The sequence below is a fragment of the Anas platyrhynchos genome, chromosome Z (assembly GCF_047663525.1).
Source record: "Anas platyrhynchos isolate ZD024472 breed Pekin duck chromosome Z, IASCAAS_PekinDuck_T2T, whole genome shotgun sequence".
NCBI classification, from domain to species: Eukaryota; Metazoa; Chordata; class Aves; order Anseriformes; family Anatidae; genus Anas; species Anas platyrhynchos.
Genome location: NC_092621.1, coordinates 56,169,533 through 56,186,478, shown reverse-complemented (window position 1 = coordinate 56,186,478; position 16,946 = coordinate 56,169,533). Strand labels below are relative to the sequence as shown.

The following is a 16,946-nucleotide window of genomic DNA, read 5'->3' as shown; positions in this document are numbered from 1 at the left end:
GCAGTGTGTTGACCACTTAGTAAGCTAAATTTCTATCCTCTCCTTTAATGTTAAGAGCACATTTTGATTTCTGAATTCCATCTCTCAGCCCTTTGTTTCTCCCCATGGCTTCTCATTTGTGCCATTGCACTAGAATAACATGGCTCCACTCCTCCTTTTGAATGGTGAGGGAATAGTTCCTACCCTCTGTATTCACCTTCACCAACACTAGAGGCTAATGTCTACAATGCATTCACTAAACCATGTATATGGCCAAGAAAATTAAACAATTTCATAGTACTGCACACATTTTCTGATGAAATGGAGATTTAGCTGGAATAATAATGAATACATAATGCAGAGAAACAGTATTAAATAAAAATCTATTTTTACCAATAACATATTTCAGTGCAAACAATTCCTATGCCACTACAATGACAAACTGTATTATGGTGTTACTGCTTACTCTGCATATCTCCCTGACTGAGCAATAGTGCACTACATGAGGTATTGTTGTCAGAATTTGGTGTCCAACACATCTCTAGTGCTTAGGGGTGCAGCTGATGTCAGGGATTGTCAGTTCCAGCATTCGATCTTTGCAGCAGCCACATAGATATGGATTTAAAGGGGAGAGATGTCAACAAATCTGGCTTCCTTTGCCTCTTTTTTTCTCTTTTCCTCTTCCCCCTCCCCCCAACAGTTGTAAGTGGGTGGGCAAAGCTTAGGGAAGAATAGCATGGAAGAACAGAGACAACATTTTTCTTGCCTTAGGCTAGACCGATATATGTTACAAGTGGTGTGCAGTCATAGCTGTGGTAGCTGTGTTATCCTAGAACTAAAACCAGGATAAAACTGTAGCTGGAATTTTGAGATACAGTTAATTAGTTCTTGTTTCTCTGTCTGTCATTGAGAGGGCATGCTCTCAGATATAGCAAAGAGTGGCCCTCACTGTCACCCCCAGTACGGTGTAAACAGTAGCTTTTTTACATGGACTGAATACTGCACAGAAAACTCAGTACTCTGCTAGGCAATACATGGTCTCATTCACATTGTAACCACAAAGGTGCTCCAGTAGAGGTGATGTGTTTTTTGGCTTTTGTAACTCACCAGGCTGCAGAGAATTCTGGTAAGTTCCTTTGAAAACAGTGTGGTCAGGAACAGCTAAGTACCTTCAAAGCCTGAAGTGCATCACTTAACACGAACACATGTGCAGAGCCCATGGATCAGTGTGAAGATAAGGTTTGGGAGGTGAAGCCATGCCTCATTACTGTTAGAATTCAATGGAAAAGATAAGGTACCTGATTAAGCACAACCTAAGGACAGGATTTAGTTAGACTTTTGAAAGGCTTCTGATGCTGTTTCCCACAGGAGCGTATAAAGGAAAAGAAGTAACAAAATACTAGTAGTTAAAGTTCTGTGAGGGATTAACCACTGGTTAAGAGGTTGGAAATGAGGAGAAGAAATAAATGGCCAATTCTCCCCTCTGAAGGAGGTTAATAACAGCATGCTTGTGGAGTCTATGTTAGGACTGCTGATGCTCACTAATAATTACCTGGAAAACAGTCTGAATACTGAGATGGCAAATGACTTAAATTTATGTAGGATACTCACAGCTAGCGACTAGTTTGAAGGCCTCTCAGAAGGATACAAGAAAACTAGGTAAGTGAGAAGCATGGACAAAAAAAAACTACAGTCAACTGTAAGGCATAAATAATGGGAAGACTCAACGTAGCACAACAGCTTTGAGTTCAGTAAGGATAATGACAACTCAGCAGGGCAGCCATCAGGTATATCCACCTGGAAGATCTGCCTGTTGTGCCAACAGAGGTTTCCAGGTCAGAACATGTTCTGTCTTATGCAGCAAAGGAGCACAGGAACTGGGGAGTACGTGCAAAGGAGAGGAGCTTCACGGGAGCACAGAATAATTTAGGTCAGATGGAACCTCTAGACCCTGCTGGTCCACCCTCCTGCTCAAAGCTGGGCCAGTAAAAATCCGCATGTTTAGGGCCTTCTCCAGCTGAGGTCTCGATTTTTGGCAATGGAGATCATCATGCCTCTTTGGGCCCCTGTAGCAGTGCCCAGCTTTCCTTCACTGGGCAGAGGTCCCATACCTTCCACGAAGTTGTGTGCAGCACTGGAGCTCAGAGCAGAAGCCAGAAATTTTGAGATCACTGCACATTACAACATAAAGCAGGGAAATATCCTTGCACCATAGTGGCAGAGCTCCTGTTTACCCAGCTGAGTACAGTTCACACTTGAGCCATTTAACACTCAGCCTCACAGGCTGAACAAGGCCTCAGCCAAATTTTACAACCCATGAAGAATCCGCTGCTGCTGCAGCTACATCTCTGTTAGACCTAATTGTTTTCTGAAGGGTTGCTGGGACTGGAAATCTCAGTTCCTCTGATTCCAGAGTGCCCATACCCAAAGTACTTCTATGATGCAGCCTATATTGGTCACCTGGGCCAGAGATTTTCAGAAAGCTTGCAAACACACTGTATCTTAATGATAGATGGCTTTATGAGCTGCTTTTGCAAGTTCTACAGCGCATCGATAGGTGACAAAAAAAAAAAAAAAAAAAAAAAGACTTCAAAATCTGACCTTGCCCATAAGATACAAGAAAAGTAAGGATAAATGGGTATGAACCACACTGGCTCTTGGAGGAAGAGATCATAAAAAAAAAAAAAAAAATACAAAAGGAATAACAACTGCCTTTCTTTTCCTGCAGCATGACAATGTGGGAAGAATTGGTTTACTTAAATAACTATAACATGATGACAGCATGAGCACTCCCACCTACTCAGGAGTAAATCAGTTTTCACAGGAGGTCTTTCTGGAAGGCAGAAATATCAGATCTTCCAAGTAATTCCACATTTAGCCATACGCATACACAAAAAAGAAAATGTTCAGAATTTTGATGGGATGTGGGTCCAAACTGATCCAGAATCATTACCTGAATGTGGTGCAGTATGCACAATTAGGAGAAATCCAAGTGCATTATGGATGCTACACACCCTTTCTGAAATAGCCAACATTAGTCACCAAGAAAGAAGCATATCAAGAATGAGAACATTTCTGTGTTTTGTGATGGCAGTTCTTAACATGTTGAATGCTTGTAACTCTTTGCCTAGCCCAAAGCCACAAAAGCCAGAATCATTCCTACTTTCCAACCCTCTTGTGGGTATTCCAGTGAGAAGACCCGGTCAACTTAGAAAAATAATGGACTTGCTTTCTTGTATATAAACAGAGGAATTATGTATGGCAACACTGCTTGCATGTTTATTAATCCAGAAAGTTACTTGCTCCGCATGTCCCTTGCTCTTTTTTCCTCTTTATGTTAATTAGAAATGCAATTAAAATGTACAGCATATTTATTACACATGGAAACCAGAAGCATGTGAGGAAATAAATGTCTTGTAAATTCCCAAGAAGTTGCTCCTTAACTTCATTATTTAACTAAATTAATATAATTAGCAGTGTGCACACTTAGCACAAATGTAAAATAATATACGCTAGCATGTAATAATATACATGAATCAAATGCCAGCTCTTCTTTTGGTCTCAGTGGCAGTAAGAATCCTGGTATTACTCATTCTCGAAGTTGGAACAAACTGCAACCCCTCTCCTGGAGTTTCTGCTTCGAGAGACGAAGAGCTAAGCAGAAGCAGAAAGTTGTCTCTTTCACTACTAATCTTCCATTCTCATAGCTGTAAAAATGAATCATAAATAAATAAAGAAATAAATACAGAAGCTAACCAACCAGGACTCATAACCCCATTGAAAGAGCTCTGAAAAGATGAAGCCTGGTTCCTCCAGAGAGCCATGAGACACACAGCTGAGACCAGGAGTGCTGCAGGTGTACGTGTACACCCTGCATAAGCAGACTGGTGCTGGAAAGCACCCGGGGGGGCTGTGGTCCTTGCCAGCTCAGCTTGGTGCAGTCTCTGAGACTGGTATGCTCAGCAGGCAACAGAAATATTAATCTCATTTCTCTGCTATGCTGTCTGGCAGATTCTTCTGTTTTCATTCACACAAAGTGTCATCCAGGTTTGGCTTTTCCTGAGGTTGTCCAGTCTCCTTATCTTTCCTATTTGCACATGCTGATGAGATCTGATGGTAGATAGATTAAAAGAATCTCTGGAGCATTAGATAAACTGCCTGGCATTAGCAGCATTTATCTCACTTCAAGCTGCCTGTACAGGCAGCGTAGAAAATGTAGTTCCTCGTTTAGCCATAAGGGACAGCTGTGGGACTGAGTCCAGGGTACTCCTGGGGCCTTCATGTCTTTCCCATGCTTCCACTCTGGAGCCAAATTCTTGGTGGAAAGACTGGCAGAACAGGAATTAGGGAGTATTTAGAGAGCTAGGCTTCTGAGTAATGAGGTCCTTGGAGTTTTAAAGAAATTGAAACCCGTCTTGCTTCAGGACAGAAACTCACACTTGCATAAGGTCCATTCCTAGAAACAGCAACTGCTGGGAGTCTTTCAGCCCTCAGAAAGACCCTGCTAGTAGCCAGGTGAGGAACCGGGCACTTCTCGGGGTGGATCTCAGGATGAAAGGCTGCCCTGAGAAGAGCAACAGTCAGACGAGGTGCATATGCTGACAGTGCAGAGATGGGCAAACAGCAGTAGGAATGTTAAAAGGGAAATGCTTCCAGTTGCCCAGACTAGTAAGGGAGCACGCTACGCAGCTTTCCACACAAGCTGCAGGAAGTCCTGCCAGGAAGGAGTTATAATTGAGCCTCTGTGTTCATAATGGGGAAGCTCTGTTCATGGGAGGACACTGTAACGCACAGGCAGGCTTATCTTGAGCAAGCTGCTCAATGTGATGACCAAAAGCAAGGAATTTCTTTGCATTCCAAAGAAAATGATGCTTCCTGTAGTGTGCAAATGTTCCAAGAGCAGGGTTAAAATGGCCCACAAGACCAGGGAAAAACTTAATGTGAAAATCCAATCCATATTTAATTAACTCATGCAGACAATTGACTTTGTTCTGCCTTCAGAAATCATGACTGGAGGTGGGCGTGTCAGGTGTATTACAGGCATGGCTCTGATGTTGGACTTTAACAATGCAAAAATGCAAGCAGGGCACTGCACAGTCAACTTGTAATGACGTGTTGATAAGGGCTTCCTCTCCTCTCCCTCATTCAGAATATAAAATACAAGATAAGAAGGCCCAAATGATTACAAGCAATAGTGCCAAACATGACTTGCTCCTTACAACTTTGCTCCCGTCTCTGAACACTGTAAAACATTGCCTTTCCCATCTGTAAAAGAGGCATATGTTTCAACTCCAGTTTCAGGCCACCCCTCTGTGCAGAGAGCAAATTCGGACCTCTGCCTGAGGTAAGCACTTGTCCATGGCTCCTAATCAAACTGGATGGTTTTCTGCCGAGCTTTGTCTTGTATCAAGAGAACGGAGATCTTGAGCTGCAGATCCCCAGCTTGTTCACCTCGGCATTCACGGACATTGAGAAAGCAACAGGGAGGCACTCCTTTATGTGAAAGTATGGGTCTGAAAAACCCTGTCATCATTTTGAATAGTATGAACTATAGGGATGAAAAGGGTGATCCCAAAGGGAGGAAAGGATTAACCAGCTTCTTAGTGCTTGTGTCGATGGGTCTCAATTCTGGCTGATGGAAGCCTCCCAGACATGTAATTGGTGAGGACTTTACTCTTTTTGAAGCTGAATCCCACTCATGCAGTGCGGACAGAACAGAAGAACAACAAGAACCTCCTGTCCCGGATTAGTACCCACAACTGAAGAACCACCAGCCAAGTTCTCACCTCGGTAGTTCTTTGGTCTGATTTATTTCTTTCTTGTTGCAGAAGCCATAGATGAGCTTAGAGAGATCAGCCTAAGGATATTCCTATCTCCATTTGCATATCCATTCAGTGCTTGTAGCTTTCTCCAGGGACAGACCAAATCATTACAGAGATGAGTACTAAAGATGAAGGTAATAGCAACACAGCTAGGCAGAAAAAAAACCTTGGGAGAAGCTGCTACAGTTTGGGCAAACGCAGCAAGTTAGTAACAGCAATATTAACTGGTCAGAACCATGGTGGCCCAGAAGGTGACAAGCCCTCCCAGCAATAAACCTGCTCAGCAGGGTGATTCACACAGGTATCATCTCCGACTTACTGTGGCCCTTATCTAGCAGCACACTTGGGAAAGGCATCTACTGACAAGACTACATCCTGTTTGCTTAGCAGCACCTGCCCTGGCCACCAGCAGCGGGGCTTGGTGCCCCTTGCTGGGGGCGCGGCCCAAGACCCCGTCCTGCTGAAGGGAAGGAGCACACCCGGGCAGGGGGACTGGAGAGGTCAGAGGTGGTGCAGAGATGACAGGAGGCCACCAGGGCCCAATGTACCTTGAGGCGCATCAGGCATGGCATTGCTGGCTGGTTGAGGGGAGGGATTGTCCTGCCCTGCCCTGTGCTGGTGTGGCTTCATCATAAGTATTGTGTGTGGTTTTGGGTGCCACAGTATTAGACGGGTGTTAAGCCATTAGAGAGTGTCCAAAGGTGGGCTGCAAGGATGGTGAAGGGTTTAGGGGGAAGATGTATGAGGAGTGCTTGAGGTGACTGCGTGTGCTCAGCCCAGGGCAGAGCAGGCTGAGGGGAGGCCTCATGGCGCCCTGCAGCTCCCTCACGAGGGGAGCGGAGGGGCAGGCGCTGAGCTCTGCTCTCTGGGGACAGCGACAGGACCCGAGGGCACGGCATGGAGCTGGGACAGGGGAGGGTCAGGCTGGGGGTTAGGGAAAGGGTCTGCACACAGAGGGTGGTCATGGCACTGGGACAGGCTGCCCAGGGCTGTGGTCAGGGCAGTGAACTTGGGGGAGCTGCAGCACCGCTTGTGCAGACACGTGTGGTGATTTTGGGGTGTTTCCGCGCAGAGCCACCAGCCCCCGTCCCCATCCCCGCCCCCCGGGTGCCGGCGGCCCCGCGCCCCGCCCCGCCCCGCCCCGCCCGGCCCCGTCCCGGTGGGCGGCCCCGCGCAGCCGCGTCCCCGCCCGGCGGCGCGCTGAGGTCAGCCCGGGCCGCGGTGCAGGCGCGGCGGCGGCGGCGCTCGCGAGAGCCGGGCTGCGGCCGGGGGGAGCCGGGGGCCCGCAGCCCGCCGGGGGGGGACCCGTGTGCGCGGAGCGGAGCGGGGCGGAGCGGAGCAGGGCTCAGGGCAGGGCAGGGCAGGGCAGGGCAGGGCAGGGCAGGGGGCGGCCGGTCCCTCGGCGCCCCGCCAGCCGGCTGCTCCATGCGTGCGGCGAGCGGAGCGGTCGCGCAGGGCGGCGGGGGCGGCAGCGGCACCGGCCGGCGCTGAGGGCCCTCGTGGCGCGGCGGGGACGATGGCCAAATGGCTGAACAAGTACTTCAGCCTGGGCAACAACAAGACCAAGAGCCCCCCGCAGCCCCCGCGGCCCGACTACCGGGACAAGCGCAACGGGGCGGGCGGCGCGCCCCGCCCCGACGGGGCTCCGCACCTCCACCACCACCGCCAGCACCACCAGCACCAGCACCACCCGCAGCAGCAGCAGCAGCAGCAGCAGCACCCCCCGCACGCCTCGCCCGGCTTCCCGCAGCGCCACCTGCGCGACGACACCAGCGACCTGCTCCGCGCCTACCGCGCGCAGAAGGAGCGCGACTTCGAGGACCCCTACAGCGGGCCCGGCTCGTCCCTGCGCAAGCTGCGCGCCCTGTGCCGGCCCGACGAGCCCGGCGAGGCCCCGCGCCTCTTCTCCTCCTCCTCCTGCGGCGCCGCCAGCCCCGCCGCGCCCGGCTCCCCGCACCTCTTCCGCAGCCAGAGCGAGCGGCGGCCCGGCACGCCGCCCGACGGCAGGTACATCTCCCCCCGGCACCGCCTCATCAGGGTGGACATCGGCGAGGGAAAGAGGACGGGCCCCGAGCCGCCCGCCGGCAAGGAGAAGGTGGGTGCTGAGTGCTGGGCGGTGGGCAGCACCGCGGGAGGGTGCCCCAAGCCAGCTGCACGGCCGCTGGGACCTGTGCACAGCACAACTTCATTTCATACATATATATATATACACATAGATACCTCATTTCATACATATATTCTTCATTTCATACATATATTCTTCATTTCATACATATATTCTTCATTTCGTACATATATTCTTCATTTCGTACATATATTCTTCATTTCGTACATATATTCTTCATTTCGTACATATATTCTTCATTTCGTACATATATTCTTCATTTCGTACATATATTCTTCATTTCGTACATATATTCTTCATTTCATATATATATTCTTCATTCCATCTATATATTCTTCATTCCATCTATATATTCTTCATTCCATCTATATATTCTTCATTTCATACATATATTCTTCATTTCATGTACATCTATATATATACATATAGATACGTATATATGTACATGTGTATATGTGTAAACTAGCTCGTGAAACTGCAGAGTAATAACCCCCCCCATCACAGGAATCCCAAGCATGTGCTGAATGTTATCGGTTCGGGCGATCTGCGCGTACACGTTGGTTGGGAGTTCATAAGGAAGGCGGCTGGGCTGAGTGGTAGCGCATCCCCATGACAACCCGATAACTCGTATCCTGCCCAGGTGGAATTCCGAGTAAATCAGCTTGTCGTGGCAGTGATACAAGATTAAAACTGCTATTACGTAGCCTGTCTTTTTACACCTACCTCCTGACTGGAAGCGACTTGTTTCTGGGAAGTGAATCAGCGCTAAGGGTACGGTTTCAGTACATTCAGTCTTCTCGCAGTTACCTGTGCTGGGGCTACGCATCCAGTCTGAGGCAAATACTTTCAACAACTTCATACTTCAGGGAAAATAACTGCTTGGGGCAAAATGCTTCCTAGTGCAGCTGCTGTTCTTTTTATACAAAGGTCTTTTTATGTAAAAAAGGGCAGTTATTTTTATCTTGCTATTTCAGAACCTAGTGAAGCAATTTTCAAATCAGAAATGACATCTTCACCCAACGTGCTACCTTGTGTGGCTGTGAGCGTGTGCTGCGCCAAGCCTTTCTGCGTGTTCTAAAACTGGTTTTGAGCGAGCAGCCCGCACCTTTTTAAGACAAGGTGATTCTCCAAAAGATACAGAGTGCTCATGCCATAGCCACGTTCTTCCTGGCTTTGAGAGAGAGATGTGCAGGAGATTTTTACTCATCTGAAAAAGGCAGGTGTGCCTGTCCCTGCCCTCCCCCCTCAGAGCCGGGTTACGAGGAGCCGCACACCCTGCCTCCTGTACTGTTTGTTTCCTCCCAGCAATGGAAATGAGATCGCTATCATTTCGCAGCCCTGATATGCAAGGACTGACAGGTGAACCTGGAAAGCAGTGCCCTGACGGGCAGGCAGACAAATGCTTTCATTTCGGCAAAGCGAACCCTGACAGAACAACTCTGTCACTTGCAGAGGGGAGGAAAAATGAGGAATTCAGTGAAGAGAGTGGCGCGTTCAATGGCAAATAAAGCAGGTGGAAATAGCCTTCCTACAGAAGGGGGACAGTAAAGGAGGTGACAAATGAGGGGGAAAAAAAGACAAAAAACATTTAGAGGTCAGACATTCAGACAACTTGATAGAAATGTTGAAAGCATTGAGAGGGAAAAAGTCCATGACTAGCATAGCTTAAGCTGGAAAGTATATTACAAGTGAAAGAAAAGTATAGTTGCAGAATAGGTCTGTCATCTCAGAAAAGTGTTAATGTTTAACAATCCAGGAGTGTTTGGTAAAGTCTTGCGGTCTGTTCCAACTTCTCTGGTCTTTTTTTCTTTTTTGAACATGCAAGGATAAAGTGCTGTTTTCCTTTACAGGGAAGTATGTTTTTCAACAAATTCAGTGAGATTTTCTTTTTAAGCTTTGTGCCTGGTCATTGTGTGTTAAACTTGCAAGAGGTACTGGGATGGATAGGAGACTTTTTAAGGTGCTTGTTTGGTGTGGTTATGCATAAAGGACAAATGGCAAAGTATAAATAACTGCAGACTGGTTAGTCTAAATTCCCAGGGAGAATTTAGAGTGTCCCAGTGTGTCAGTAGCAGGCAGGCAGGAAACTTTAAGGCAGCTTAATTTCCAAAAGTCTGAAAGCAAGGGCTTTATGTGAGTTCTGTACTTGCATAGGAAGGAAAAACTTAGTTTCCATGGGATCTACCTCCAAAGTTTGTGGTACTGAGATCTGGATGCTAGCTAAGTGTGAGGGCTAAGGCCATTTGCCTTGGAAGCTGTCCCTCTATTATGCATGAAACAACGGCCTTTGTTGTGTTGCACTTGGCTGTGAACATGCAGTTTGAGCCTTTCAGCTCCAGCACAAAAGTGCTTGTGCTCCATAGAGCAATATTAATATCTGTATGTTATTAAAACATTTTAGTAAGCATTGAGAAGATGTTTATCTTACTTTCTTATCAGGAAGGTCTGCATTTGATCTTGCAGGTGGGAACAAGTCACATGTATTTAGCAGAGTCTTGTAGCTGGTATTTTGAGATGCACTGAGAAACACTTGCAAGGTATCTTAGCACTGTTAGAATTATCTATGCCCAAGTGTATATTTTGTAGAGATCCTAAATTACAGATGGACATCTGTGTCATATTCCCACGTATAATCCCTTGCAGCAGGGTGTCAGGCTGCCGCTCTTTACAACAGGCTGCACTCTGAAACCATCTTTCTTTCTGCATGTGGCTCCTATTGACATATGGTTCTGTCTTTGAGCCAGAGGTCTGGAAAATAATACTGGTGGCCTCTGGCCCTGTGGTCCTGTGTGAAAGGTGTGGATATGACCATGCATAAAGGCAGCAAGCTGTATTTTTTTTCCATGCATCTCGGACAGATAGAAATGTATTCTTCCACATACATCAGTCTGACGATCCAGGGACTATCTGCCTTAAGAAAGGTAAGGTACTCAGTTGTTACCCAAACCTGTGGAGTCCTTGGGATTTTAGGGCTGTTCCAAGTGATGTGGTGGGTTGTTTGGTTACAAGCATGCCTGGCTTCTGCAGCGTGCTGCAACAGCTGCAAACCATCTCAGCCCTGGAAACCATCCAGACTTTCAGACTTTTGGACAAAGAAAATTGGAGCAGAAAAAGGCTACCAGAAGGGATTTCGAAGCAGTTGGACACATGCAGATGGAAGGAGTGAGTGGTTGTCTTCTGAGAGAGCGTGTTGTGTATACCTTTGCAGTAAATGGGTCCAGAACACGCACAGTGCCTCAGTTACTGGCTTCAAGTAAAAGACTGGCTTGCCCCTTCTGAACGCAGATGTAGGTATTGAATCATTTACTGGGAGACTGCAGCCGAACACGTTCCACATGGCCTCGTGCTGGAAAAGGCTGTTGCTGTGGTACGAATGCCTGTAAGGGAGCTGGGCAGGAGCGTGGACTTTTGTTCAGCTTCCATCCCCTTCTCTACAACCTCTGTGTAATGTGTACAAACCATGGCCCCTCCTGACCCCCAGCAAGCAGGAATACGTGCCCGCAGCAATCTTTTGTGCGTGCCCTGTCTTCCTTCCACAGGAGAGCATGGAAGACTGGTATCTGTCTGTGCTGGGATGTCACCCCCCATCCAACACATCGGCACTGCTGCTAGTGACAGAGACTCTGAGCTGTCCTGTGCTCAGTTTCTGTGCTCATTGTGTGGTTCAAAGTTATCATTCACTTTGGACTGAGAGAGTGGGATGCTGAATATTAAGTGTGAGGTTGAAAGTTCTAGGAAAAAGCTCAGAACAGACACAGTTGTTTTCTAAAAATGCTTGTGTTTGTCTTCCCTTGCATTGTCCAGCTGTGAGCTCTCTAACTACATCCCTGGCACTTTAATCTTGATGTTGTGTCCCTTTCCTACTCCTGGACATCAGGAATTAGCATGTGTGCCCATCAGCTTGGTGGCTCTTCAGTGCACTCTCTCCAGTGTGCCCATGTCCCTCTTGTACTGGGGAGCCCAGATGGACACAGAGCTCCAGGTGTGGCCTCACCAGTGCTGAGTGGAGGGCAAGGACCACATCCCTCGACCTGCTGGCAGCACTTCGCCTCCTGCACCCCAGGGTACCATCAGCTTTCTTTGTGGCAAGGGCACCTTGCTGGTTGGTGTTCAGCCAGCTGCTTCTCCCAGTTTTGTTCTGTCTGCAGACTTGCAGAGGGTACTCTGCCCCATCATCCACATCATTAATGAAGGCATGAAGCAGGACTGGACCCAGGACTGACTCCTGAGGTACTCCGCTAGTTAGTGAACTCCAACCAGCCGTTGTGCTGCTGATCACCATCCTCTGGGCCTGACATTTATCCCATTTTCAGTCCACCTCACTGCCCATCAAGTCCATATTTCATCAGCTTCTTCTGGAGAATCTTATGGGAGACAGTGCCAAAGGCCTTACTGAAGTCCAGGCAGGCAACATCCACTGCTCTTTCCTTACCTACCAGGCCAGTCATTTTGACTTCTTAACCACAGTTTTCAGTTCTAGCTGGAGAGAGGGGGGGAAAAGAAAGAAAGAAAAAAACCACAAACAACAGACAAACAAAAAAACCTCACTATTCATAGCTGTTGTGGCCTGCAAGTAGTTGGGATGTTTTCCATTGGAGGGATGGAGGTCAGCTTAAAGCAAGTAGCTTGTTAATCTTTAACTCTTTAAAAAATAGCTGTGGTCTGTTTGGCATGGATGAAAAATACCTGCAGAACTGCTTTGTTCTCTGTAGCTGAATTCTGTGCTTTGATGTCAAATGGTAATGCTTGCGTTCTCATATTTTCTCCATGTGACTGTGCAAAAATACTAGACATCGGATTACCAGTGACTGCAATCCCCAAAGTACCAAAGTGTTTCGTAGGCTTCACATGTGGGAGTGATAGTGACCGCTGATGGACTTCAGCCACCTACAGCAGTTGTGTAGGACTGCGGACCAAAGGCTGCTGAGGAGCAGCAGGAGGAGCGCATGTGAAAGATCACTGCCCCCCTGGAATGCAGATCTCTGCTCTTCTGAAGCGTTTCAAGATCTATTTTAATCTTGCATGTTTTAAACAACAGCGTAGTCTAATCTTCAGAGAAGAGTCACAGCAGTGTGCCAAATGTAGTTTCAAAGATCGGCATGCACCGAGTGCAATAGGAACGGCCCGGAGCTGTGCTGCACACCGTGTGGGTAGTTCCCTATCTGAACCTTGCAGAGATAGTGAGGTTGTAGCTCAGTAACTGGGACTCGGGGGAACTTTGTCAGGGAGAGGTTGCATTGCAATGGGTTCTCTTCAGGTGGTCTGAGAGTGGTGTCTCTCTTTTTTCTTTTTGAGGGATCTTTGTCTGTCTTTAAATAAAGTTTTATCCTCTCAGATACAACATTTCTTCTTTAGTTTCAACCAGTATTGTTCCAGCAAACAGATTTTTGTCCATTCTTCTGTGTAACCCCCCATATTAATTGTTCAGCATGACACCCCATGGCATGGGACATCCCTCTGGCCAGCCAGGGCCAGCTGTCCCAGCCGTGTCCCCTCCCAGCTCCTGCTGCAACCCCAGCCTCCTCCTGGCAGGGCAGCACCAGGAGCTGACAGGTCCTCAGGTTAGTGTAAGCACTGCTCGGCAACAATTAAAGCATCAGCATGTCGTCAGCATTATTCTCCTCCTAAATCCCAAGCACCATACCAGCTACTAGGAGGAAAGTTATCTCTATCCTAGCTGAAACGAGGACAGTGTAGAAAGGAGTAAATGCTTGATTAGTGTTCAGCTGACTGGGATGATGTCCTGCCATTCAAGGAGCAAGCACTGCTCCAACTGGCTGTGGCCAGTGTGATCTGTGGCTAACTGATCACTATTTCAGGTTAGAGAGACATTCCTCTGCCTCAGTCTCCAGAGTTCCTCTCTTGTCTCCCATCCCCTGACATGTCTGCATTAAAGGAATAAGCTGGTCAGCCACAGTGCTTGGCATGATCGCCTAGCCAGAGATCTGTAGGACATCCTGAAGATTGAAGACCCTCTGCAGCTGATATAAAGCTTGAAATTTATTAGAGAGCTCTGACAGACATGCATCTCTGGCAAAAGCAACGCAAGGTTACTGAGACCGCAGCAGCAGTGAAGAAGGTGAGCTGAGTGATTCACTAAATCCTGGAAGAAATTTTCCTAGTGGGAGGAAGAGATAAATGACTTCAAGATGGTTGAGAATCAGAAGCTACAATGTAAGAGCAACTGTGAACTGTCAGATGCTCCTAGGTTGTGGTAGAAAGGTGGAAAGTGACCCAAGGTGCTCATTGCATTTGGTGCTGGGATGAACGAGTTGTCCCCGAGGCATTAGACAAACGCTTTCCATTTTTCCCTCCCACACTCTTGTCATGAAGCTCAGACAGGGGAGGCTAGGGAGAGCTCTCTGGCTGTGTGCTGCAGCTCCCAGGTGCTGTGTGTAACACCGTGCTCTGCAGACCCGAGGGTGACTGAATTGGCCTCTTTGTGACCATGGTGCTGATGTACTGAAAGATGGACAGATAAGTCTTATATTTTGGGTTCACTGAAGTGCATGGGTGTAGCTGAAAGGTTTCTGACTGGCCTTTAAGGGTGATGGAGAGTATTGGAGTGTACATGGGTGCTGCTGAGTTGGATTTGTTCTCACATTTCTGTGTCACGACATCAGGACTTCTCTCGCACTGGGCAGCCCCTCTGGTCCAGCTCCCAAAGAGCTACGGTTAGTGGTTTCTCAACCCAAATATTTATCACATAGTGAGGCTGTGAGACGTCTTTGCTCACGAGTAAATTCTGCTACCTAATTATTCTGACCCAGAGAACTCACCACGTTGCCTTTTGGAGTAGTTCTTGTTTCGGGTCAATGCACCCCGTTTGAATGGCACAAGGGTGATCCCGTTCCATAAAGAGCATCTGGATGGCACACGTTACGCTGTGAGTGGGCACAGCTGGAAACTTGAACTTACTGCTTCTGTCTGGAGTTGGGTAAGTCACTTACCCTTACCAGGGTAGGTCAGCAGAGAGTCTCACCGCATGTACCTCTGAGCATGCTTGGTGGTGTACCCAAGTGCTGTAACTGCTGCTAAGGTGTGGGGAACAAGACCGTGATCTGCAGCATAGAGGAGGGAGACATCAAATCCAGGTGGGATTTGATTTAGAGTCCTTCAGCTGTCATGTATGGACCCTGGCTCAGCAGGGCGTGAGGTTCGTGTTAAGGTTATTTTTCCCTGGTTTTCTGTGGACTGAGCTCTGAGGTATGTCTGCTTCATGAAACAGGCTTGAGTAAAGCCAAACAGAATGGAGAGTAGACAGTGATTTTCCACCCAGTGTAATGCGACTCATTGAGCCCTGAGCTGTGCAGGAGCAAGGTGATGATACAGAGTTTGCCACTATCATTGCAATATTGGAAAAATTGTGGACAGAATGATTGTTCGCTCTTTGGCACAAAGCATGGAGAAGCTTTGTGGTAAAAGGCAGCTGCAGCTGGCTTGATGTACCCAGGCTGTGCTGATCATCTAGATGTATGATCATCTAGATGTGGAACAGCACTGTAGGGTGGCTCTTTTGCAGCTGGAAATCCTGTTCAGGGTCTCCTGCCACTCTGAAGCTAGAGCACCTACTGTGTTGGAGGAGTCCACGTGCTCCTGATGCTGGAGGCAGGGTAGAAAGGGACAAGAGCTGTTTGTGATGGCTGCTGGAGGCAAGGCTGGAACAAGGCTGTGTTCAGAAGGGGCTAGCTGAGCGCAGACCAGCAGGCAGCCGGATGCTGGCTGTGATGCTCTTGGCAGGGTGATAGCCTGGAGCTACGCACCTGGGCTTCTGTGAGCAAGCAGGAGGGCACACCTCTTCCTCCCTGGTGCAGAAAGGAGCTGGATGGTGCTGCTGTGACTCAGCAGGTCGGAGCCCTGTCCCTTAGAGATGAGGTGGGCTGCAGGGCTGTCCCTGGAAGGGTATCACCTTGCAGCAGCCTTCCAGGTCCTAGCACATGCCTGCCCTTTACCAGCTTGCCTTTATGTGTTTCACAGCTGGTTTGCCTCTTACTGATTCTGTGTAAATTCACCACTTAATCTTCCTATCTGGGGATTGCTGTGAGGACGTACGCTGGAAAGCCAGCTGGGGGAGAGAGGGAAGAAACTCATTGCTTTTATATGGCTCTGCTGGTGTGATGATTTTGACCTGTTTCCAGCAGCTGACAGAGCATGGGGACAGAAGGAAAAAGCTGCGTGCTGCAGATGCAGTTGGTGCTCTCCCAGCCTCTGTACGTCTTTGTGTCAGACAGGGGAGGCCCTGAAGCACTCCCTGCAAAAGTTCAGCTTGCCTCTGTGACCAAGCACTAGCTTACCATGTGTATTGGAGGGATGGATAATATTAACAGTAGTTGTGAGGCCTGTCCCTGTGGTTACACTTTTGACATTGCGTTTTTATGTCGAGCCAGCAACTCTAATTAGTCTTCAGACTGATAAAGCTAATAAATGTGGGAGACAAAGAAGAGGTAAGCAGTTTAACCTCAAACGGTAGTAACACAGTCTGCATAAGGCTAAATTTAGCTATCAGATGGTGAAAGGAAAAAAAATTTGCCTAAAAATAGTGCAGTATTGGAGTTTGCATGGAGAACAAAAGGCGGCAGGTGAGCAGTCAGAGTGCCAGCAGTGGGTTCATTGCCTTACAAGTTCCAGCTTCACACATAACCAAAAGATACGTGGTGGATACTACGTATTGCTTAGTGAGGCTTTCTTCTAAATTGAATGAGTGCAAAGCGGGGATTGGGGCAAATGTCCAGAGCAGTCCATCAATATAGCACTTTTATGTCTTCCGTCTTAATGGGGACTGTAATAACTGAGTGGAACCCAAATGCGTGCTCAGTGACATCCTCTGGTGTACACAGCTCCTGTCTGATCTCAGGCTGCTGCTGCAGTCTACCAATTACACTCATCTTCTTCCTTTGTTTTGCCTCAAATGTAGGTTTTCCTGCTACATATATTGAACGCAATGTTATGATATTTGCATAATATGTATGTACATAGGTGTACATAAATATATGGTGTGTGTATTATATAGCCATAATTAT

General features: G+C 47.8%; 1 protein-coding gene across 1 annotated transcript in view; it reads left to right on the top strand.

Annotated features, from left to right (window-relative positions):
- The first annotated feature begins 6,997 nt into the window (after positions 1 to 6,997).
- Positions 6,998 to 16,946, top strand: part of SHB (SH2 domain containing adaptor protein B) — a 75,555-nt gene continuing 65,606 nt past the window's right edge. Inside the window, 3 exon segments of the mRNA XM_038170921.2 lie at positions 6,998 to 7,434; positions 7,437 to 7,552; positions 7,554 to 7,896. Of these exon segments, the coding sequence (XP_038026849.1) occupies positions 7,318 to 7,434; positions 7,437 to 7,552; positions 7,554 to 7,896 (576 nt within the window). The 5' untranslated portion in view covers positions 6,998 to 7,317.